At 56.4% G+C, this 25,114-nt stretch overlaps 1 protein-coding gene across 2 annotated transcripts in view; it reads right to left on the reverse strand.

Annotated features, from left to right (window-relative positions):
* Positions 1-5,084: 5,084 nt before the first annotated feature.
* LOC144275259 (E3 ubiquitin-protein ligase TRIM39-like) overlaps positions 5,085-25,114 on the reverse strand; it is a 412,642-nt gene continuing 392,612 nt past the window's right edge. Inside the window, exons 2-6 of one of the 2 annotated variants that reach the window (XM_077834449.1) lie at positions 23,224-23,319; positions 19,757-19,987; positions 19,241-19,263; positions 19,038-19,141; positions 5,085-6,217 (exon numbers count right to left, since the gene is read on the reverse strand). In XM_077834449.1, the coding sequence (XP_077690575.1) occupies positions 5,661-6,217; positions 19,038-19,141; positions 19,241-19,263; positions 19,757-19,987; positions 23,224-23,319 (1,011 nt within the window). In that variant the 3' untranslated portion in view covers positions 5,085-5,660. The remainder of the gene's footprint in view (positions 6,218-19,037; positions 19,142-19,240; positions 19,264-19,756; positions 19,988-23,223; positions 23,320-25,114) is intronic. The other variant, XM_077834448.1, reaches the window with a different exon arrangement.

Consider the following 25,114-nt stretch of genomic DNA (forward strand, 5'->3'; position numbering starts at 1 on the left):
CAAGGAGAAGTCTGCAGGCCCAGGGCAATAGGTCAGGGTGGGCATCCAGGCATGGAGGCAGGTGCAAAGATAAAAGAATATAGGGTGGGGTATAAGCTAGGTAAGAGGCTGAGGTGTGGAGAGGGTTGAAGAGCTTCCTGGGCTCCCAGGTCCCATTCGCCCATCCTGGATCCCTTGCACACACAACCCTGGGGCTGGGCTCTCCCTCCCCTTCCCCAGCTCTCCCCACTCCCCATCCCCACCCCTCCCTCCATTGCTCTGGGACCAGTTTCCCTGACACAGCTAAGTTGGCAGCACAAAGCAGCCTGTACAGCAGGGCCTGGCGTTCTCACTCTTGGCCCCTGTGGCTGTTTCACTCCTCGCCATGGGCAATGAGTCCCTTGGGCAGTAAATGCCGGGACATTCCCTGTTGCTCACTGGCCCCATCGCACTCACTGGGATCCTGGGCTCGGCTTGTCTTTGGGAGTCAGACCATGCAGTTATTGGTCCTGACGGGACCTGGGAATTCCCCCAAGCCAGGCCTGGAGCCGACCCCACTGGGCTTCTCCGGGAGGCTGTGGGGGAGGCTTTAAAATGAGGGGACTTAGGTCTCCTCCCCTAGAACATTCTGAAATCCCGCTGCAATTTTCTGAATTTGACACAATAATAAAAAAAAGCTGAGGCCAAACATTGCAAGTGCCCATGTGGGACCCTGTGCGGGGGAAGCAGCCTGTGGTGAGCTGGCCGAGTCGTTCAGGGGAATTTTCAAAGGTGCCTGAGCACCTCGCTTCCAATGGGAGTTAGGCACCTAAGTGCTTTTGAAAATCCCACTAGAAGCCAAGCTACATCTTTAGGTGTCTACAGACCTTCTGAAATCTGTCCCTTAGTCTCTGTGCCACATCTGCAAAGTTATTTAGGCTCCTAAAGATGCAGAGAGGAACCGAGTGGGACGTTCACACCTGCCTTGTAAGCCGATTTATATTTTTTTAAAATAATGTAAAAGTGGACTGGAAACAGGAAGCGTTTAACAGTTTCCCTCTATTCCACAATATCACCATCATAAGGAAAATGTATTTAACGAAGAATATCAACTTTATTCATACTCTTTTGAATACAGAAACAACCCAGCACTCTTGGATCAATAGCCCTCAAAAGGCTATTTCTAAATGTAACCCTTCTGCCAGGCCAAGTTGATAGCAGCAAGGGCCGGGTTCGGTACACAGGGGTTCCCTCTCATCAAAGCAAATGCAAAACTGGCTCGAGCCCCCACCCAGGGACCTGGGAAAATCTTACACACCCCCTGGGTGCCTCAAAGAGGCAATACTTCCCCTCTCCCAAGCACAGAGTCTTGGTGGAGTAGAGAATCTTTAATAAGATGAGGTAAACAACATCAGCATTAAATTGGGGAAACACCACAACTAGTGTTCATTAACCAAACCATGAGCAAAGACCCACCCCAGAAAATTGGGCCACATTCTTTCCCTTGGGTTCTTGAGTCCCAGAACCCAAACATCTCTTGAGTCCAGCAATCCACAAATCACCCAAAGTCCAAAAAGTCCAGCCCCAGAGTTCAAAAGTTCATCTGCAGAGTGTTACTCCCCAGTCTGGCTAAAATGTGCCTGTGTGTGGGGGAAAGAGGTAAGGGGCACCTTACGTGTCCTGAAGCTGACTGCCCCACAGGGCTCTGCTCTGCTGTCTCACGAACAGCTCTGCTCCACCACGACCGGCTCCGCTCTGCACAGCTCGCCATCTCACGAACACACCGCTGTCTCACGAACAGCTCCACTCTACCACGACTGGCTCTGCTCAGCTTGCCGTCTCACAAACAACCCGCTGTCTCACGACCGGCTCCGCTCCGCACAGCTCGCCGTCTCATGAACACTCCACCAGCCTATCCACAAACAGCACCACTGCACTCTAGATCTTCTGGCTCCCCACTACTTGACACAGTGCTCAATGATTTCAGCTCATAGTAGTGGGAGCCTTAGTGCTGGTGCACCATAAGGCCAAAGTGAATGCAGCACAGTACCTGTAGCAAGACTCTTAATAAAACCAAAATTAGTTCTGACATTCCACAGTGGAGAGAGACAGAGGTGCAATTAGTGCTTCAGGCCCTCACAAAGGGACCCACACCACCAGGTACTAATACCTGCCTCAAATCTCTCTCTCAATTCACAGAATTTTGGAACCCATGTCCCTTGCCTAGCGAGTGCTACTCAGTTGATGGTGAGTCCCTCCATCATAACAAAAGGCCAAGTACAGTTCCAAGCACAGTTCCCATAATCAGGGTAATAACAATTTATTCTTCCCACCCCAATAACAGAGACACTGGGGATCCCACAACAGCCAAAGTGACCATTTGGGCAGTTATGGCCTCATTCTAGGCGGGGTGGGTGTGCCTATGCAAATGAGATCAGCCCCTGAAGTTCTTTTCCACAACTTGCCACACCTCACCACCAGATGTCAGGGTGGAGCCCATCCTGACTCTGCTTACATAAAATTAAAACAAAATGTCGCCCCTTCTTTTGCGATGTTCTTCAGGAGGCAGCAAACACTTTTCGTCGTTATCCAGTGGGGGATGGGGCTGCCCCTTGCCCAGCCTGGGGCAGGAGTGGTGACTGCGGAGGGCGGGGGAGGGCAGGGTGTCACGACACTCACCCAACCCCCAGCTGCTCAGGTCCAGGAAGCCCCCTCGCCTCCCTTGTGGTGGGTGACAGAAGGTGGTGGGGGGGCTGCTGTCACGTGTGCACCTCCTCCCCTGCTGCTTCCTGTCACCATAGCATCACTGGGTGTGGGGGATGGGGCATCTCCTTGCCAAGCCTGGGGCAGGAGAGGTGACTGCGGGCAGGGGCAAGAGTCCAACACAGACCCATGCCCCAGCTGCTCAGGTCCAGACTCCAGGAAGCCTCCTCGGAGTTGGAGTCGTCTCCCATTAGGTGCCGGGGGGCTGCCATCACATGTGCACCTCCTCCTCTCCCCCCTCCGTAGGCGCAGCAGCCATCTCAGCCTGCCGCCCGCGCCGGTCCCTGTGTTGTAGCCAGCAGTGGCCGGTGAGGGAGCAATGCGTGGAGCAGTTGGCGGGGCCGGGGGCACTCCAGGGGAGGCCCATGGGGGCAGCAGATGGGGCTGGGGCAGAGACCTGGCCCCAAACATTGGTGGACCCAGGCTCCCAGGCCCTGAATATTGCTGGAGCACGAGCACCATGGGCCCATATAACTCGCCGACCCTCCAAGGTGTAGTTATGCAAGTTCTCAGTTGCAGAAATTTGTCCTGTATTTATTTACTTCTGAAAAACACCAAAAGTTAGATTCTGACTGTGTGGAGACATCAGCTATTACAGAAACCACATTATAATGTTTACTTTTCTTACTATAGATGGGATTATAATAAAAATGTCATAGGAAAGATCCAAATGAGAACTCTAGCCTGTGTTGTTGCACATAGGTTGTTAAAACCTGGGAATTGCTGAGAGCAGATTTAATCGGGCTCTATCCAGTGTCTCAGAAGCGATACCAGTATGTACTGAGAGCTACAGATGATTTTTCAAAATAGGTAGAAGAATTTCCACTTAGAACTATGAAAGCACATGAGGTGGAGAAGAAGACATGTGAAATGATATATTAACATGGCTGTCCAGAGCAGATACTGGCAGATCTAGGTTCTGAATTGAATAACAAGGTAACAGTTTACATTTGGTGATATTTTCACTAGATGGTCAATTACACACTCACGGCGGGGTGACACAGAGCTTCAGCAGACCATGCCACCTAGACAGCAGCAGACTTGATAAAACCACAAATGAATCCATCACAAGATAACGTGAGAGTATTTATTTTCAAATAATCAGCGTAAGTTTAGGGCCCTCTGCCATGGATGGCGTATTGTGAATAAATCTTCAAAACTGAATGATGACATTGAAAATGTTCATAACGCGTCACGTTTAAAACAAAAAGTGGTCCTAGCAATGCCATGTGATGTGCCTCCCCTCACACTCTGCTCAGCCAGCTCTTCCAGAAATTAGGTTCAATCGCTAACATCAAGGAATTGGACCAATCGGTCACTATTTGTACAGAGCATTCCAGAAGGTGGTGGACAGAACCCAGTGGAATTGTGATGAATTTCCTGGAGCAACTTTCTTTTCTTTGTACTCTAAACCTCACATGACAACAAAAATAGCACCCTTTCGACTGATTTATGGCCGAGAAGAAAGGTCTCCCAATAAAACTTCACCAAATTTCATGTTATGTGTCATTAAGTGCCAGCATATTAAGTTAATTTGTGATGATTCAGTAAAGGAATACAACCCCTTCTCTATTTCTTTCTCAAACTACATTTGTTGTGTCCTTATAACCAAGAACGTGGAAAGCCTGGCAGTACTTTGAAATCAACAGTGCACACTCAAAGTACATTGCCTGCAAATAATATTTCTAAAGAAAAATAAACCCAAAAAAATGAGATTGTAGAAGACATTTTTGTATATAGCAGGGGTAGGCAACCTATGGAACGTGTGCCAAAGGCGGCATGCGAGCTGATTTTCAGTGGCACTCAGACTGCTCAGGTCCTGGCCACCGGTCTGGGGGGGGCTCTGTATTTTAATTTAATTTTAAATGAAGCTTCTTAAACATTTAAAAAAACTTATTTACTTTACATACAACAATAGTTTAGTTATATATTATTTACTTATAGAAAGAGACCTCCTAAAAATGTTAAAATGTATGACTGGCACACAAAACCTTACATTAGAGTAACTAAATGAAGACTCGGCACACCACTTCTGAACGGTTGCCGACCCCTGCTATCTAAGAATACAACATTTGAGGTTGGGGACCGCGTTTTGTGAGAAAAAGAAAGGAAGGGTCATATCTTGATTACCGATTATGTGCAGCTAGAAAGTGAATTAATGCTGACAGAACTTCAAAGAATATTATATAATCTTGTATGGGTTAATTTAAATATATTGCTTCATTAATTCTATCATTTTTAAGCTATTAATTTTCAAAGGATAGTGCAGGAGGTGGGTGTATGTGCCCTGCCTCCCAGAGAGAATCAGTCAAGGCAATAAAGAGGGCGGGGGGGGAGAGAGAGAACAGCTGCACATGTGTGTAGTTGTGATGTTTATGACACACGTACATTATAACTGAACAACCCCGTCTGACAGCTTAATAGTTTATTTTGTGAAGATAAATATTTTGGATTTCTTGAAATTCCACTGTTGAAATACAAATGACATTAGTTAGAGAAGTTAAACTTCAATACAGATTTGAAGGAAGAATCAAAAAATAAATGTAAATAATTCCATTTCTAAAAATATGTTTAGATGCTTGATTTTGAAATACTGTTGAAATGTAAATTGAAATATTCTTGTATTTTCACCTTGTTACAATAATATTTTCTAAATTAGATTAATCTTTTTTCTTTCCTATTTTACATTGAGATTTCACAGGGGTAGAAAATTCTGGCAGGAGTGAATGACCCCATCGCCCACCATCTGCTACCCCGGGGCAGGGGACGGGGCAAGGTGAGGGCTGGGGGTTGCCAGGTGTCTGGTTTTCGTCTGGACCCTCCAGTGGAAAAGGGAAACTGGCAGCGTCTGGGCAGCACAAAAACTCCAGTAGCTGCAGTAACCGGCCCCCACCACAGAGGAGCAGCAGTGCTGGGGGGGGCCAGTCTGAGCCGCGGGGTCAGGGACCGAGATTCCCCCCGGCCGGAGCCGGGACCGGGCAGATGATCAGGGGAGCCGCGTTTTCACCCCCAGCACTGTAACCAGGACAGAAATAAGGGCGGAGCGTCCCGGAGACGTCAGTAAAAGTGAAGAGATGGGACCTGTCAGTCACATTGTAAAACGAGACCTCGCCCGCCTCATAGTCCAGGAAAATCCCCACCCGGCCGGGCCGGACGCTCACGGGCATGGGGGTCAGGGGGTCGGTGAGGGCCTCGTATCCCCCATACCACAGCCGCACGGCCCAGTATCCATCCTCAGGTGTATGTGTGACCCACTCCTCCCTGCTCACAGATTCCCTACAAACCCCCAGAATCCATCTCGTCTTGTCTCCCACCCCCACCTCCCAGTAACGCCTCCCGCCCGCGAACCCCTCAGCGCCCAGGACAAGGGCACAAGGATCAAATCTCTGAGGCCTGTTGGGTAGATCCTGGGGTGTGTCTCCGTCGCTCACACGTTTCCGATCCTCAGACAGGACGAGGTGGGGATTTGCCGTGTCTGGATCCAGAGTCACGTCCACTGGGGAGAGAGTCACAGAGTCAGGGCCGGGGGCAGTGGCTGGTCACTGGGATCGAAGGGAAATTAACCTGCGTCCCCGTTAATCACTGTCGGGGGGGGGGTTGTTGCCTGAGGGGAGTCAGGGCCCCTCTGCCTGTGAGGAGACAATGGGGGGAAAGGGCAGGAGGAGCGGGGGAGGGGTGGGAAGGTGTCAGTGGGGGAGGGGGGAGGGGAGAGGCTGATGCTGGGAGAGGAAAGGGGAGGGGCAGGTGACAGGAGTAGAGGGGGGAGGGATAGAGGGGAGGGGCAGGTGACAGGAGCAGAGGGGGGAGGGGTAGAGGGGTGGGGCAGGCACAAAGGCAATGAGGGGACAAGGGAAGGGACAGGCACCATAAGAAGAGAGGGGGGTGAAGGGCAGGATCCCGGGGTCTACAGCGGGTCAGGGGGAGGGGTGGGCTCCATGGGAGAAGAAGGGGATGGACCCCAGGGGGCTGCGGGGGCCAAGAGAAGGGGCAGGCACCAGGGGGCAGAGGGGTGTGAGGGAATGGGGGAGCTCCAATGGGGCAGGGGAAATCAAGGGGAGGGTGAGCTGCCAGGGGGTGAGATGATGAGCAGTGGGGAGGTGGAACCATGGGGGGTAGCGAATGGGCAGGCACTGGTGCCGGGGGGCAGAATGGGGGTGAGGGAGCAGGTGAGCAGAAGGGGGGCAGAGAGAGGGGTGTGGAGAAGGGCAGGACCTAGGGGGGCAGAGGATTGTGAAGGGAGATGTGGGCACCAGGGGGGCAGAGGGAGGATGAAGGGAGGGGTGGGATCCAGAGATTAGGAGAGGGTGAGGGGAGGGGCAGGGCCAGTGCTGAGGTGAGAGGCAGGGCAGAGACCAGGGGTTCAAAGGGGGGCGAGGGAAGGGACTTGCACCAGGAGGGCAGAGGGGGCAAAGGAAATGGCAGGCACCAGGGAGGCAGATGGGGCAAGGGTAGAGCTGGGACTTGGGGCAGAGGAGGAGCTGGCACCAGGGGACTAGAGGGGTGGTGAGGGGTGCAGGTGTCATGGAGCCAGAGGGCGAGGGGAGGGGCAGAGGTAGAAATAAAGAGAAGGTGGCATGGATGATGGTGGCAGAGGGGCGAGAGGAGAGTGAGGTCAGTGGGACAGAGGGAGGTAAGGGAGTAGGCACCAGGGAGGAAGGGGACAAGGGGAAGGTCAGGTTTTTGGGGGGGCAGGGGGAAGGAGGGAAGGGGTCGGCGGGGGGTAAGGGAAAGGGTAGGTGCCAGGGGGATTGAGGGTGTTGAGCAGAAGGGCAGACACAGGGAGGGCAGAGGAGGGGAGGGACAAGCACCAGGGGGCAGAGAGAGGCAAGGAGAGAGGCAGGGGCAGGTGGGTAGAGGGAGGTGTTAGGAGACAGCATTGGGGAGAGGCAGGTGCCAGGGGGTCAGAGTGGGGCGAGAGGAGGGGTGGGCACAGGGGGGTGAGGGAAGGGGTGCATGCCAGGGGTCAGAGAGGGTGGGGAGAGAGGCAGGAGCCAGGAGGGCTGAGGGGAGTAAAAAGGGCAGAAGCCAGGACAGCAGAAGAGGGTGAGGGGTGGGACGGCCATCAGGGGACAGAGGGGGTGAGGGCAGTGGCAGGCACCAGGGAAGCAGATGGGAGTGAGGGAAAGGGTGGGAGACATGGCAGCAGAGGAGGGAAAGGGGAGAGGTGGATGCCAGGACATAGCGGGGATGTGAAGTGATGGGTAGGCTCCAGGGTGTAGAGGATGTTTGGGGGAGAGGGAAAGGTGCCAGGAGGGCAGGGGGGGAAGGGAGGGGGGTTTCCGGTGGGGCAGAGGTGGGCGGAAGGCAGGGGCACATGGCAGGGAGGCCAAGTAGGGGACAGAGCGGCCTGGGGAAGCAGAAAGTGGGTGGGAAGAAGGGGAGGGGCGAGGAGGAGGGGTCAGAATAGACGCAGGGTCCAGGTGGGCACAGGGGTGAGAAAAGGGTAAGGGAGGGGCAGGAGCCAGAGGGGTGAGGGAGAGGCAGGCCCCAGGGAATCTCTCTTGCTTTGGGGTCATGTGTGGTTGGTTTCTCACTAAGAGCAGGTTGGTGCTCGCCCCACACACACTGGGGGTGCAGCCCTGCCCCAGGGGGCGCAGCTGGGACTCTCCATGCTGGCGGGCCCCATGGGCACCACCTTCCAGCCAGGCAAACCCCACAGCCAGCCCCGCCCCTCTCCTGGCCCAGCCCGTCTGCCATGGGGCAGTGCTCTGGGTTGGGCTCACTGGGGCGGCCGTGCACTGGAGGATTCTGGGGGGGGGGGCAAATGCGTACTAATAGGCTGTTGCTAATGAGGCCAAGGCAGTGGGGAGGGGAGGGGGCATTTCCCCACTTACTGCCCCCTCCATCTGGGAGAAGCTGCACCAAACGCCAGTCCCAGTTCACATCCGCACAGCCAGTCTACCCTGGGGGTTTGCACCGTTGCAAGGAAACCCCGGCAGACATGGCCTGAGACACTGGTGTGCCAGGGGCCGTAACCCCTCCCGTCACTGGGGTTATGGATCAATAATTGCAGGGTGACTGGAGCAGGGGGGCTGGACTCTGCGTCTCCCAGGTCGGGGCCCGACACACTGGACTGCAGAGTCAGCCTAGCTCCCACGCTCTGGCCAGTGCCCAGGGCAGTATTTAGACACAGGGGGACGTCATCAGACCCCCAGAGCCCAGCAGCTCAAGCCCTCGTGGCGTCCCACGGGGGGATTGAACCGGGGGCTCCCCGTTGGGGGCCCAGCCACGGGGCTAAAGGCTGGAAGGGAAGCGGCGTCACCTTTCTGTTCATTGAAACTCGTCTCGACAGGGGTTCGTGAATCGTTTCTGTCGACCCAAAATATAATTTTGCAGCAAATAAACTATTTGTCCAAAACATTTCACCCAGCTTCACTGTAAACCTGTCTGAGCAAGTGAGGAGCCCAAATCCCAGTGACTTGCAGTGAGTGACTCTCAACATCCCCAGACACGCACAGTTACGGGCAGGTCAGACTCAGGACATCAGCTGTGAAACACTCCAGAGCTGCTATTTAATTTGCCCTGGGTAAAAAAATTCCCCCTGAGCCCCTGATCTCGCCCCCAAAATCAGGCTGAAAATGGAGACGCCCACAAATCAGCCTGAACTCTGCCCAGAGTGAGTGTCCCATGGGCGATGCTAGTGGCACAGACCTTCTGCAGCTGCACCTGGGCGTCTCCCAGAGCAGACAATGGTCACAGAGACCATCCCAGAGCCCCAGGGGCCCCGGTGTCTCCATCTAACGACTGCGCCAGCCACCCCCATCGCTCTCATTAACCAGCCCTGCATCAGACGCGCTGGGAACTTTCAGACCCAGACTCTGGACACACTCTGGGTTCATGTACACAGCCCGCGGCAGCGAGTCTCCGAACAGGGTGGACAGATTCAGGCTTGTGGGGCTCCCTCTTTGGCACTAAAAATAGCCGCCTAGACGTTCACGCTCAGGCTGGAGCTCAGGCTCTGAAGCCCAGCGTGGAGCCAGGTCTGCCCCACACAGCGCAAGCGAGGAGATTGTCTGTGTCCACGTCCCCTTCACCCCATTCCTGGGACAGGGAACAGCAGCCCCAGGGCCCCTCCCTTCACCCGCAGCGCAGGGGAGCGAGAGCCCTTGGCCTCCTGGGCAGTGGGGCCTCCCAGCACCGATTCCTGGGTCAGTGAGAAAGTGTCTCCACCTGGAGAGCTCTGTGCACCCGGCAAATACACAGATGTGCCCGTGGATCAGGATCCGGGATGGTCCTCTCCCCAGGAGTGATGGAAGCTCCCTAAAAGTAGAGGGGCCACTGGTGCCTGAGCCATGGCCCTGCCCTCCCATGTGGGTCCTTCTCCTGGAGCTCCTGCCCCCGCACCACCCCTTCTCCCCGAACCTCTGCCCTCACACAGCCCCTTCTCCCTGAGCCACGGCCCTCACACTGCCTCTTCTCAAGACCCCGCCCCCACACCGCCCCTTCTCCCCAAGACTCCACCCCCGCACCGCCTCTTCCCCCCCAACACCCTGCCCCCATGGTCGCTCCTCTCTGCCCCCTCTCGCCCCCCATCACTCACCCTTACAGCCGGTAAAAAGTGGGAGACCTAGTCCTCCTATCAGTAAAAGTGATGGGGCCATGGTCTCCTGGCCCCTCTCTTCCAGTGTCATTTATTCCCCCCCCCCCCAACCTCGGGAGGAGCGGGGGCCTTGGGGCAGTGTCAGTGAGTGTCAGTGAGTTCAGTGCTGGGGGTACAAGTGGGGTTTACACCCCTCTTGCTGGAGCTCTGGGTATCGAGGGTACGAGGATGTCACAGTGGCCATGTGAGCCCCGCACTCTCTTGCCAACGTGGCTCAGCCCTGACACCTGCTGGAGCCTCTCCCTGGGGAGGAACCGTCCCTGCAGCCCCTTCAGGCCTTGGCCTCCCTGCAGAGATGGCCAGTGAGGCTGCCGTTAACGAGAATTATGACATGAGCTCCTGTTCACTGGGAGCCGGACTCTGAGCCTGGGCTGAGATCGGTGACTGGGGAGTGAAAGGCCCCAGCTGCCCTCACTGCCCCCCTGAGCCAGCCCAGCGCCCCCAGCCATTCGGTGCAATAACAGCGATGCTCACACCTGGTTACACCCCCAGTGCCCGCAGCGGGCAGGGCGAGGACCTGTCCAAGGAGCAATGGGTGCAAGCTGCAGCAAGGGAGACTGAGGCTGGAGATGAGGAAACACTTTCTAAGTCTCAGGGCAGTGAAGCTCTGGACCTGGTCCAAGGGAGGCTGCGGGATCCCCGTCACTGGAGGTTTGTAAGAACAGATTGGACAAACCCCTGCCAGCGATGGTCTAGGCCCTGCCCCAGCACCAGGGGCTGGGCTAGGTGACCTCTCCAGGTCCCTTCCAGCCCTGCACTGCCACGAGTCTAGGTTACAGCTGTTCCTGGGGCATGGTGTGTGGCACGTGGCAGAGTTAACACTATTCGTGACCAGGGGGTGGGGGCGAGGGAAGTGGCTTGTACTGAGGGGAGAAGTGGGGGCCAGGGCGGGAGAAGGAAGGGTCAAGAAGGGGCAGGAACCGGGGGCAGAGTGGGGGAGAGACAAATGCTGGGGGGTTGGGGAACAGTGGTGGGGCATGGGATGGGGAAGGCACCAGGGGCAAATGGGCGGGACGGTGAGGGAAAGTGTGATCGTCAGTGGGTAGGAGGGCAAGGGAAGGGGTGGGTGCCGGGAGACTAGAGGGGTACGAGGGGAAGGGTGAAAGCCGGGGGGCACAGGAGGGTGAGCAGATGGGCAGGCAGCAATGGGACAGTGGGAGGGGCAGGTGCCAGGGGGACAGTGGTGAGGCACGGAATGGGTCCGGCACCAGGGACAACAAGGGGCAAGAGGCGGTATTGGGGGCAGAGGGGGGCAAGGGAAGAGGTGGGTGCCAGAGGGGCAGGGGGAGGGGCAGGTGCTGGGGGACAGAAGGGGGTAAAGGAAGGGGGCAGACAAAAAGGAGGGAAGCGGGTGGGGAGGAGTGGGTGCCAGGAGATGGGGGGTGAAAGGAGGGGTGGTCACAAGAAAGGCTGGGGGTGGGGCAACTCATGGGTGATGGGGGAAGAGGGGTGTGAGGAGAGTGGAGTCAGGGGGCAGAGGGAGTGAGGGGGGTGGGCATCAGGGAGGAAGGGGGCAAGAAGAGGGGTGGGTACCAGGGGGGCAGGGTGAATGAGGGAAGGGGTCGGCACCAGGAGGGTGCAGGGGGGTCAGGGAAAGGGCAGGTACCAGGGGGATTGAGGGGGTTGAGTAGAAGGGCAGACACAGGGAGGGCAGAGGAGGGAGGGATAGGCACCAGGAGGTAGAGAGGGGGGCGATGGGAGGGGTGTGCACGAGGGGCCAGAGAGGGGCGAGGAGAGAGGCAGGGCAGGTGGGTAGAGGGAGGTGTTAGGAGAGGGGAATGGGGAGGGGCAGGAGCCATTAGGTGAGAGTGGGGCTAGAGGAGGGGTGGGCACAGGGGGACGAGGGAAGGGAAGGGTGCCAGGGGTCAGAGAGGTTGGGGAGAGGGACGGGTAACAGGGGGGCTGAGGGTGGTGAGAAGGGCAGGAGCCAAGACAGCGGAGGAAGGTGATGGGTGGGGGGGCATGAAAGGGCAGAGGGGGTGAGGGCAGTACAGGCACCAGCGGGGCAGGGGGGGCGAGGGGAGGGGAAGGAGACATGGCAGGAGAGGGGGAAAGGGGAGAGGAAAGAGGAGGGGTAGCAGGGGGGTGAAGTGATGGGTGGGCTCCAGGGTGCAAAGGCTGTTTCGGGGAGAGGGGCAGGGAACAGGACGGCAGGGGGAGAAGGGAGGGGTGAGTTCCAGGGGGGCAGAGGTGGATGGAGGGCAGGGCACATGCCAGGGAGGCAAAGTGGGGGCAGAGGGGCAGGGGCCCAGGGGAGCAGAAAGGGGGTGAGAAAAAGGGGAGGGGTGAGGATAGAGGCAGGGGCCAGGTGGGCACAGGGGTTAGGGAGGAGCAGGAGCCAGGGGGCACAGGGGAATGAGGAGACTGGCTGGTGCCAGGGGACAGAGGTGGGTGGAGGGCAGAGGCAGATGACAGGGAGACAAAGGTGGGGAGAGGAGCAGGGTCCCAGGGGAGCAGCAGGAGTTTGGGGTGAGAGTAAGGGGACAGGATAGAGGTGGGTGTCCGGTGGGCACAGGAATTGAGGGAAGGGTAAGGGAGGGGCAGGTGCCAGGGGGACAGAGGGAGGTAAAAGGGGGCAAGAGGGAAGGTGAAGGGGGCAGGCCCCAGGGAATCTCTGTTGCTTTGGGGCCGTGTGTGGCTGGTTTGTTGCTAAGAGCAGGTTGGTGCCATCCCCACACACACTGGGGGTGCAGCCCTGACCCACAGGGTGCAGCTGGGACTCTCCATGCTAGGGCACGGGCAGGGTGTCTGGGCTCACTGGAAGGCGACAGGGTAGTGGGAGATAGGAGTTGAGGGGTGCTGGGGGGAACAGGGGCCATTGCTAATGAGGCTGGGGCAGTGGGGAGGGGAGGGAGTATTTCCCCACTTGCTGCCCACTCCATCTGGGAGAAGCTGCACCAGGGGCCAGTCCCAGTTCATACCAGTGCAGTGCATCTGTACTTGGGGTTTTCAGAGGGGCACCGACATGGCTGAGACACCGGTGTGTCAGGGGCCAGAACCCCTCCCTCATGGGGGTTATTGATCAGTATTTACAGGGTCATTGGAGCAGGGGAGCTGGACTCTGGGCTGCCAGGTGCAGCCCGACCCACTGGGCTGCAGAGTGATTCTCACTCCCACGCTCTGGCCCAGTGCCCATGGCAGTGTTTAGACACAGGGGGACGTCTTCAGCAGGAGAGATTGTGGGAACCCCACATCAGACACCCAGAGCCCAGCAGTTCCAGCCCTTTCCTGGATTCCCACATTCCAATTCCTGCCCCACATCCCACAGGGGGATTGAACCGGGGGCTCCCCGCTGAGGGCCCAGCCACGGGGCTAAAGGCTGGAAGGGAAGTGGTGGCACCTTTCTCTGTTCATTGAAACTAGTCAGCAAACTCGACATGCATTCGCGAATAGTTTCTGTCGACCCAATATATAATTTTTCAGCAAATAAACTATTTACCCCCCAAATTACACCCAGCTCTATTTCAAACATGTCCCAGAAACTTAGGAGCCCAAATCCCAGTGACTTGCAGTGAGTGACTGTCAACATCCCCAGAAACGCACAGGTACGGCCAGGCCAGGCTCAGGACACCAGCTATGAAACACTCCAGAGCTGCTGTTAAATTTGTCCTTGGTAGAAACATTTCCCCACGGGCTCCTATAGCTCTTTACCGAAGGCTGCAGGGAAAGAGATATGGCCAGTAGTAATTAGTGAGACTAAAAAGGAGCTAGTCTGAATGAAAGAGACCTTGGAAGAGACTAGCTGCAGAGTTATGTGAATTCAGGGGACATCTTTACCTGGTAGTCGTGGACTATTTTTCCAGGTATATAGAAAGAAAGAGTGTACTTGAAAGACATAACAGACCAGAGTGTTATAGAGCAACTGAAGGGCACTTTTGGTCATTTCAGGGTTCCAGAAGAACTTGTGACAGAGCATGGACCATAATTCACTGACGTAGAATTTAATTTATCTAAAAAAAAAAAGATCTTGTGAAGAATCATACAGTGAAGAATATCCTTCAACAGGAAGTTCCATTCTTTGCTCTACTGAGTTATAGATCAACCCCAATAGCAGCTACTGGATATACTGCAGCACTACTCCTGATGGGAAGACAACTCAGAACTACCCTCCCAACTTTGGAAAAGAATCTACCTCCAAAGTTGTCAGACATGGAAAGAGTAGTCAAATTGAACAAAAAGGCAAAAAGAGCTTGCAAACACTTTTACAACAGACATCACTTAGAAAACTACCAGGCCTAGAACCCGGTGACCATGTTTGTGTCAAACTGGATGGAGAAAAAGAATGGAATATTCCAGGTGTTGTAAAGAAAAAGAATTCAAGACTCAGGTTGTATGTGATCAAGACCAAGAGAGGAGAGTTCAACAGAAACTGTCAACATCTATAATTTGTTCCTCAGAAAGAACAATCAACTGTGCAAACTCTGCAGATGATGGATGCAGAACAAGAAGAAGACTCAAGGATTTCAGACTGACCACAGTCAGTCATTGGAACTAATGGACAGCCAGAAGACGAAGCTGTTACCTCTTTGGGTTGTGTAATTAAAAGACCAGCACCATTCAGAGACACCTAACAGACTAATCTGCACTGAACTTCAAAGACAGTGAGATAATGTAAATATTATAAATGGTCGGAATGTAGAATTTAATGGGGGAGATGTAATGGAACGCTAAACTGTATTATGCTGTTCAACCACTAGGTAGTGCTGGGTGTAAAATACCATCTTAAAACTGACCTCAGTCATGCTTGGTGGAAAATTCAAGGATTTTGTGATGAACACATCTGGTGTTTATCTGGCTGAGAGGGAAGCTCCGTAGCCAGCCCATATCTGCTACAGGACCATCACACCAATGATGAAACCCAGTGTTACTGACTACCTCTGCTATGGCCAAAGAGTTGTTCTGAACTATGACATGCTGAAGACTATGGGGGATTTGACCCATGACATGAGCTACATAGAAAGTTGGGGAATCAAACTCCTGGTCTCTTCACACTTCGGTGACAAGAAGAAAATTATCGCCAAGGGCCTTGCAGATTTCCTTGTGGCAGCAGGGCAGGAAGTACCCCCCACCCCACCCCAGCTGCAGAACATAACCAAGTATCAGCCATGGTCAAGCCTACCTTAGAGTACAGGTTGGCTCTGGGGATGGGGGGAAATGTATGAAGAGGGCTGGCCCTTTTATGGGAGTTAGGGACCAGACTACCTGTGACAGTCTCCTGTAAGGGAGAATGAGACAACCCAGACCGACCTGGAAGTAATTAAATCCCTAGGTGGCTAGTTGGCAGCTAAATAGCTAATGAACCTGAAAAAGGGTTACCGGGGCTCAGCTGAAAGAATCCTAGGGTCAGGAAGCTGCCGAGAAGAGGAGCTCCCAGGAGAGCTCACCAGAGCAAGGAGCCTGGAAGGGGTGCTTCCAGAGCAGTGGTCCCCAAACTGTGGGTTGTGGCCCCCTAGAGGGTGTGGAGGAACATTTGGGGGCATGGCAGGGCATGGACCAGCCCCCATGGGTGGCGGGAAGGGAACGCCAACCAGCCTTACTCTGCCCCCACCTCCACTCTGGCCCCACCCTAAGCCCCAGCTGCAGCTCCAGCCCCAGCCTCAGCCACCGACTCCTGGCCCTGCTCCAGGCTGCGACCCCAGCTGCAGCTCCAGCCCCAACTGTGGTTCCGCCCCCGGCCAAAGCCCCCAGCTCCTGGCCCCAACTGCAGCCCCAGTTTCAGCTCAGGCTGCACCAGCGGCTTCGCTCCCAGCTGAAGGCTGCGGCTCCCAGCCCCAACAGCGGGTCCACTTCCAGTCACGGCCCCCAGCTCCTAGCCCCAATTGCAGCCCTGTTCCTGGCCCAGCTCCCGACTGCAGCTCCCGGGGTGGGGGCACAAACCAGGTAAGGGAGAGCATGATCAAAAACGTTTGGGAACCACTGTCCTAGACAGAGGAGCTCCCGTAAGGGGGAGGCGCTGCCAGAGATGACAATGACAGCAGCAGCTGTAGAAGGACAGAGCCCTGGAGAGCTGCCCCCGGCTGGAGAAAGTGGATGCAGAGAATAAAGGCACAGTCTGAAATGACCCCAGCTCCGGAAAGGAGGGCTGGAGTCATGTGATTCCACAATGGAAACTAATCCAAGCCCAGCTCCGGGAAGGGGGACTGAGGACTCCTGACTTGAGGACAATGAGGAGCTTGAGTGAGACTGGAGGCTGGAGCAGAGTGAAGGAAAAGATTTTATTTTGGGGTTTACTTGGACTCAGAGTGGACCCCAGGAGGGAACTTTTCTCTCAGATCTTTTGGACAATGAGGCGTAATTTAAGAAGTGCTGAAGAGGTTAAACTGAGACAAGATGCTTGCCAAGACACCCTGAAATGACTGACGGTGGTACGTGAGGGTGCCACCCCACGATGAGTCTACAAAACTGGAAGCCATTTAACAGAACTGCTGCCCCTTCCCCATGCAGACAGAGGCTTGCTCTCTTCAGTCTGTCTGGGTGGACCCCTCACCACAGCATCTGACCCCAACAGAGCCTGCATCACAGAGTGGGAACCTGGAGCAAACACAGCACAGGGTTTTGGGCTACCCACCTGGCATCCAGTGTCCCTGTCCCAGTTCCCAGGATGCTCCCGCTTCCCCACAACCTCCAGCTCCCCCAGACCTCAGGCTGCCTCAGCCCTGCCCTGTTCCCTGGGCGGTGACCCAGGGCCCAGCATGGAGCCATCAGGGTCACTACAATACTGTCTACCACACCCGGAAAACAGGCACAGGATGAGCTCAGGGAGTGGCTGGCCCCACAATGGGAGCCTCGTACCCCCTCCCCCAGTGTTTGCTGCTGCCCTTGCTGGGCCTTGTCTGCACTCAGACCAGGAGCCCTGTGGGGCTGGCAGCCCCTTGTTCTGTCTCTGCAGTGCCTGGCTCACTCGTGAGCACTGTACGAATGAAAACACTCACTGCCCAGCCCCGAAGGGCTGCATGACAGTGTGGGGCCTTCCCCATTGCACACGGGGATCCTGGTTACTCTGCCCCACACATTCACCCAGCGACTCCCTCGGCTGCCGGACCCGGGTCCCTGGGGTCAGAGCGCGGGCAGTCGAGCGGCAGTGACCTGCCGGGGCTGTTGGGTGGGTGGCAGGAAAGGGTTAATCCCAGCGCGGTGGCGCTTTGCTGCCCGGCCCTGGCTGGTCTCTGCCCTCTGGGGGCAGCACAGGGCGCGTGTCTCTGAGCAGGTCCCTGCCCACTCGCCCGGCCACTTGCCCAGACCCAGAGAACCCAGGTGCCGGGGGAGGAGCAGCCCCAGCAGCGCCGCATTGGCCCTGGCACGGGCTGAGCCTGCGAGCGCAGCACCAGAGGCCGCGGCGGGGGGGGGCTCAGCCATTGAGAGCAGCAGGGTCCCCCCCACCCGCAGGGGAGGGGTCAGCGCTGGGACAACAGGCCGGGCTGGGCCAGGGGCTGGGAGCTCTGGCAGCCAGCGTGGGGCCGGCACCAAGGGCCCTGCTAGAGACCCTGGGCCTGGCCAGCCGGGAGCAGCCAGCGAGTGACTCAGGGCCTGGGGCCCTGCCCAGGACAGGGTTTCCGGGGGGTGACAGGAGGCTCCCCAGGGGCTGCTGATCCCCTAGAAGGAGGCACGGAGGTGACTGGCTCAGGATCCCGACAGGCTCAGGGGCCAGGGCTGTGGAATGGCCCAGAGCCCAGCCGTGTTCAGGGTCCGGTGGGCACAGACTGGGCTGGGCTGGGGGCAGCGAGGGGGCAGGGGAGCAGGGATGTGCTGGCTCCAGCCAGCCACAGAGAGGAAGCTGCTTCCCCCACAGCCTGGGGTTCCTGCTCCCCAGAGCCCTGAGATCCTGGCCCTGCAGCCGGCACCCACTGCGCAGCCTCCATAGGCCGGGACAGACACACCCAGCTTGGCCCCTTCGATTGCCCCCTGCTGGGGGTGGGGGGTGGGAAGAGAGGAGCGGAGGGGGTAGGATGAAAGGGCCAGTTCAACTTTCAGAGACCGAGCTCACTGAACCTTTCCACTCCCCCTCTCCTCTGTCTTCGCTTCTTCTCTGTCCCTCCTCACTGTCAGGTTTCTGCCTTTGCCCCCGGTCTCCACACTGGGGTTGTGGGGAGGGGTTTGAATGGGGGCAGCTCACGCTCAGACGTTGTGACAGGGTCATACTCTTGTGAGTGAATCTCACTCAATGAGCAGCAAACCACTGACCCAACCTCACACTGGGCTGTGCTCAGAGCAGACGAGGGGCCCGTAGGATTCAGTTTGTTACCCAGTAACACACGGCCCAGGTCAGACTGCAGCAGCCAGACCGGCCCCTCCTCCAGCTCAGAAAGCTCGGCCTGCCTTGGCTAATGGGGGCTGGGGCAGTGCTGAGCGGTGGCCACACAATGCAACCCTCACGTATCCCAGGAGAGAGGCACAGACATGTCATGCGATACCAGTCTGTGCAGCTCCCAGCACAATGGGCCCAGTCCAGGCCTCATAGCACCTAGCTCAGGGACACCCATTAACTCAGCCATGGAGGGGTCAGGATGTCACAGTGATGGGGCCTGGTCAGACACCTGGGCAAGTACCAGCAGGTGACTGTAAGTAGCAGGCAAACTGCCCAGCACTCAGCGCATCAGCCTCCAGCTATCACATAGCTCCAAGCCTGTCAGCTGGGTGCAAGCATGTCCTGGGGTCCCAGGCTCTGTCCAGCTCCCCAGGCACAATACTGCTGAATGTCCCAGTCAACGCCACTCACCTCCGAATCTCTTCAGCGCTTCCCTCATGTCAAGGGAAATTTTATACACGTTCTTCAGGTCAGTAGAAACAGCTTCTGCTTCCTGGAGTTTCACATTCTCACTCCTATGAAGAAAACGTCCCATCATCACTCAGCTGCTCTGTACACACGTCATCTCAGAACCACCACCAAGAATATAAGAGCAATGAACATAGGAAACACACCTGCTCAATGTGCTTTTCACATCCTGAAAGGAAAAAGAGAGTCAATGTCTTGTATTAACACAATGTGCATAAACCTGAGTGAGTCTCACTCTGGGCATCAAACTTTCTTGTAGAAAATAGATCAACCCTCCCAGGCTTCACTGTTTTGAACACTTGTTTCATATATATAGAGGAGACAGAAATTTAGCTAAAGGGTTCTCCCTTGTAGGGACACAACCCATCAGTATCTTTGTTTATCGACTGTGTTGGGTCCAATGTTCTGGAGTCAGAGCAGGGATGGGTTCAGCTCAGTATCATTTTTCTATCATCCATCTAATCTCCCATGGCCTCACTGGATCTCCATGAAGAGAATTCCCCTCTAACATGAACTGCGATATTTGGGATCTGATGGAGCCCTTAGCCTCATGTTCTGTTTGTCAGTAAACCACAGAACACATTGACTCTAATTGTTGGAATCCAGACCCATGGAGCTGAGTTATAATTCTGGATGGGTGGAGAATTTTGATGCCATCTCACCTTCAGCAGCTCCGCAACTGGTTGCTGACACTTCTCCTCTATCTCTGTGATCAGCTGCTGCAGAGAGGAGCTTTGCTGGGAAAGTTTGGTGACATTTTCCCGTAGTCTCTGCAGAGTCTCCCTCTCCTCCTCCTCCAGGCTCTGCAGAAGCAGCTGCTCCTCCTCTCTCAGCAGTGTGTGCAGTTTGTTAAATTCACCTGCAATCATCTCTCTCTTATTCTTCACTTTCCCCTTGAGATAGAAAAATAGGAAAGGCACAGAGAAAGCGTGAGCCAGATGTTGTATTACATGGACTGGGCCTCTGTTCATGAAACAGGGGATATTAGATCAGTATCAGTTTGGAAGGGTATTTACTTCATATGGCCAGTTCCGTAACGGGGTTGTCTAGGGTGCTTTGTAAAGACACAGTACGTTATTGCAGGTGGCACGGGATGGACACAGTGGAGTGGGGAGAAATCGAGGGGACAGTAAAGATTTACAGGGGGCTGCACAGGGCATCCATGGGGGGATTTGGGTGCCAAGTGCTGGGCACTCAGACACCCCGGGGACCCGTCACAGCGGGATGTGGGCAATGCTCCTTCTTTGACAACCAGCTCCCAGGGCTGCAATGTTCAGGACCTAGGGCTGATGCTAATAGTCCTTTGGGTGCCATCCTGGGGCTCACATGGGTGTTGGGCACCCAGGGCATTGTCAGGGCTGGCTTTGGCCTCACCCAGCCTGGCCGAGTGCCCCATACCCATGTGCTGCAGCCTTTAGGGAGCCCTCTAGGCTCACAGAGCAGCGGGTTGCTGATGCCAGCTGTGTCCCAACCTGCTCTCTGAAAGGAGCCATGGGAACGATGCTGAGCCAGTGCTGATCCTGGCGGGGGGAGGGGCTGGCTGCTCTGCACTGGCCTCTCTAGCTCCCCTGCAGCTCAGCCCAGAGGTGAACCTGCCCCCCAGTGTGATTCGGGCTACAGTGATGTTAGGAAAAGTCCCTCTTACCCGAGCCCCCAGCGCAGCCCTCCAGCACCCAGGGCCCATCTGCCAATGGGCTTTGGACACCGACCCATCCCCCAGACCAACCCCCACCCCGCCCTTGGGAGCGCGGCAGCCACAGGGCACTCAGACAACTCGGGTACAGCCCTGACAAGGCCCAGCTGCCTCAGGAGCCCCTGTGGGCACCTGCCCGAGTCTTTGTGCATGTGGCCTGGACCCTGCAAAGGGCCGTGGACCTGCAGCCTCTTTCCCCTCCTGCCCCCTGGGAGCTGTTGAGTTACAGCTAATTCGAGTCGTGCAAGTATTATGATATCCCCTAACATCTCCCCCCATCAGACACGGACAGCGCATCCTTCATGGGGGCCTGTCACCTCCTGGGCCCTGCTCCCATTCATGGGGATACTCCCCACCTGGCTCAGGCCCATGACGGCCCCTCTCAGTGGGTGACTGGCCGCCCCTGCTGGGCCTCATCTCACAGTCGCTGGGGCTGCAGTTACTCTGCACCGAGTGACACTGATCATCGGGCCATGACCTCTGGTGCTGTAGGACGTAACTCGCTCTCACTGGGCAATAATCAAGAGTTTCAGAACCACCCCAGTGACTGTCCCAAGGTGCAGCCGCCTCCATGGCGCCGGCTGGGAACTTTGCCGGACACATTCAAGACGGCTGTTAATTGTTATGCACCTAAATCCCTATTGTCTGAGGAACTGAGCACCAGCTGCTTCCGGTGCAGGGAGTGGGAGCTGCTGCGGTTCGGTCCTCTGGAAACCAGCCCACTTTCGCCGGGCTCTAAATACGGCTTCAGGTACAGAACCAGAGGCACCCAGCTCTGAGCATTTCAGCTCTTGTAAATGGCCATTTTTATCTGACTAGTGGGACACCAGCTTCTCCTCTCCTCCCTGCTGCTGGTGTCTTCCTCACACCCCCCACGCTTTTTGCAGGGATTTCACTGGAAAAGGCAGGTGAACCGGTACAGACATTTTGTCCCCAGGGTTCATCAGCTGGCTACAGACGAGCACAGTTTAAATCACAGTAACAGTAGCAGGTGTCTGGGATGAAGTGGCCACGTGATGGCAGGAGAGGCTGTGAGGTGGCCGAGCGCTGCCTGGCTTTACACTGACCTGCCCCTGGCTCTGCTCACTCAGGGGGTGTCCACACTGCAATGAAGGTCTGACAGCACCGTGTGTAGACACACCCCAGCTAGCTTTGATCGAGCGAGCTCGGGCACTAGTAGCTATGAAGCCGCAGCAACATGAGCTGTTCACCCCCACCCAGACCCCTGGGTGTCACTCAGGGACCAGCCCACAGCTAGCTGCTGGGGACATGTAGATGCACCCTGGGGGCAGATTTTCCACAGAGCTCCACACCCGACACTGGGTTTGATGCTCAGAAGAGCTCAGCTCCCAGCGTTCCCCCAGCCCAGCCAGCTGAGCGAATCTGAACCTCACCCATGGGGGCAAATCCTCCTCCCAGCTCCCAGCTCCAGTGTCTGGCCCAGGCACTGGGCAGATTCATTGCAGGGACTGTGGGTGCAGGGAGAGAAGGAACAATCTGTTTCCTCCAGGCTGCAGAGAAGCTGCAGAGCTTTGTCATGGAGGCCACTGAAAACCGATGGCTGGAGCAGCCAACACACCCTCCCCACCTGCAGGAGGGAAACAGGATCCATGGAATAGTGAAAACACTGCACCCAGTATGGAGAATTTGCCCCCTCAGAGATCTCAGGGGTGGGTCTGCACCACTGTACAAGGGCCAGGAACTGCCCCTCCTCCTCCGCCTACAGGAGCTGCTGCGCTGAGATCCCCACCGGAGACACAGCCTGATGCTGCCAGCACCCTGGATGGCAGGTACCACAGGCCAGGGAGGCTGAGCCTCCCCAAACAGGATGCAGCGCCCCTCCCTTTGGAGGCAGGCTGCAGACCTGCCGCCTGTGGAGTCCTGCCTGCACTCCGCCCGGAGCCCTCGCTCCCGCTCTTCCCCCGAACCCCGCAGCACCCGTTGCTTGCCGCCCATCAGCTGTGTGGGGGGCCCCGCCACTTGCTCCACTCAGCCCCTCCCCTGTCACTCGCCCTTAAGGCAGGAGCGGGCAGAAAGGAGCAAGCGGCAGGTGAGGGGACCTTGCGGGAGGGGGTCGGGGAGAGGAGCAAGCTGCAACAGTGAACGGGGAGCCACTGGGGAGGAGTCTGGAAGGGAGTGGGGCCGGGCATGGGGCAGAGCAGGAAGGGAGCGTGGTCGGGGCCTTGGGGAGAAGAGGCCAAATGGGTCTGGAACAGCGGGCAGGGCAATGATCCGGGCACCGGGGAGGTTCCGGCACTCACGCCCGGCCTCCCCAAATGCCGGAGGCATCCGCTGCCCATGGCCGGCACCAAGCCTGTGCAACGGAGCAAACAACCAGAGCAGGTTCATAGCTTCATCCTGGAGCTTTACGGGCCCGGCATTCCTGGGAACGCTGCAGGGGGAAGGGCTCAGGGAGGAATAAACCCAGACACCCACCTGCCACTCTGTAGTTTTCTTTTTCTCTTTAGACCTCAGAGCCAGGACCTCTTCCAGCTCCTTCCTCAGAGGGTCCAGGGCTCCCTGGAGTTTCACCTGCAAGGGCATCGTGTGCGATAAACGGCCATTAGTCTGCCTGTCCAATGGACAGCACTATCCATATTGGCATTTCATACAGGAGCAGTAAAATACCCTGGAAGCGAGCAGCAGACTCGGCTCTGCCGGCCCCAAAGGCCTCATGGGAGCTGAGATGCCAGTCTCAGAGTGGGGGTTCTGCTTCGTGCAGACACTCAGGACTTCTCAAAGCCTGTGTTTTAGCTAAAGTTTCCCATCCCTGAGCACAGGCCAGAGGGGAAATAGCTGGGAAGGTTCTGAACGATCCCTCCTGCCAGTGCGAGTGAAGAGGCTGGGACAGCACCTCGCTCCACTGTACCCCAGACCCAGGCCAGGAACAAGACCCCACTGTGCTCTCGTCTGTCCAGGCTCCCATGTGGCCTCCCTCAGGCAGCAGCTGAGCACCTGAGCCAGTGCAGTCCCGTTAACTGAACAAGGTGAAGCTGTGATGTGGCTGGAGTCAGTGAGGAACAGGGAACACACTCGGTCTGGGGGAATGGGCCCCCCATAATTATAACGGCTCCAGAGCTGTAATAACCCAGGGCTCTCTTCCCCTTTGACAGCGTGTGATTCATTCACACAGCACAGCAACATGCTCCTGCCCCATCAGCCCCGCTCTGTGCAACACCCCTGGCAGCGCCCTAGAGTCCCCTCCTGAGCCCCCCGCCAGAGATCGCCCCATTTCACTCTCTTTTCTCTTCTCCTCCCTGCCCAAAGGCCCAGGCTGCAGCTGCTGAGAGCTCCTGAGGTGCTGTTCAGCTGACACCCCTGGGGTGCTGCTGCAGGGAAGCAGTGAGGGAGGGAGGGAGGGAGCCAGCAGGGGCTAGTGAGAGACAGGAGGTGGAAAAGCAGCCTTTGCATCCAGCAAAACAGCTTCATAAATGAGCAGGGATCAGAAGGCGGAGTGGGGGAGGGAGGGGAAATGTGGCTGGATTCTTTGAAGCTCCACCCACAAATAAGCTCCGCCCATGTGAGTCACCAAAAGGAGACACCATGATCTGTTCACAGTCGATGGTGCAATGTTCAGAACAGGATGGAGTCGCTGATGGGCTCTAAGGGCTCCTGGGGCCTGGCTCCCCTCCTGGGGCTAGAATATACCCCTGGGCTCTGCTGGACTCTCTGGGCAGGGTCCTCCTTTACTGGGGGGAACAGAAGAGGTGGCATCTCCCAAACATCACCCACTTGTGGCACCGGAAGGAGGTGTCACTGGCAGTAAATGGTGCCGAGCTGCAATTCTCCCTCTCCTCTCTCACATGGGGAACAAAATAATTAACAGTGATGATATTTAAATGATCATCCCTGAGCTCACCCCTCACTGAGGCAATGGGGCCGTTCACACCTCTCAGAGCCGCTGTGCCCAGCTCTCTGCATCCCCTACATCTGGGTCACAGTTTTGAGGTTTTCTTCACAACCAAAACAGCTGGAGACTCAGTTTAAAGCAAAGTGAAAGCTGAGATCCCGGAGAACACGGCAGGTGCTTCGCCGGAAAAGTGCCAGCACTTCCTGGCTGTCTCTGAGCCCTGTCAGTGAGCACAGAGGCTTGGGCCTGATCTTAACGTGACACTTCGGCCCTGGCTTCTTTGCTGCCGTGCTGTAGCTGTGCTGCTGAAACCCCTGTAGTGTCGACGTGGCCTGCGAGTTCCTGGGGCAGAGAAGCAGCTCAATGAACGAGGGACTTGGAGCAGAAATTTGGGACAGTTCAGGCCAAACTGAGTGTGTCAGTGAGTCTGGTCCCTGTGTTGAGGGAATTCAGGCCATTTCCCTCCCTTCCTTCTGC

Source organism: Eretmochelys imbricata, chromosome 14, assembly GCF_965152235.1.
Source record: "Eretmochelys imbricata isolate rEreImb1 chromosome 14, rEreImb1.hap1, whole genome shotgun sequence".
NCBI classification, from domain to species: domain Eukaryota; kingdom Metazoa; phylum Chordata; order Testudines; family Cheloniidae; genus Eretmochelys; species Eretmochelys imbricata.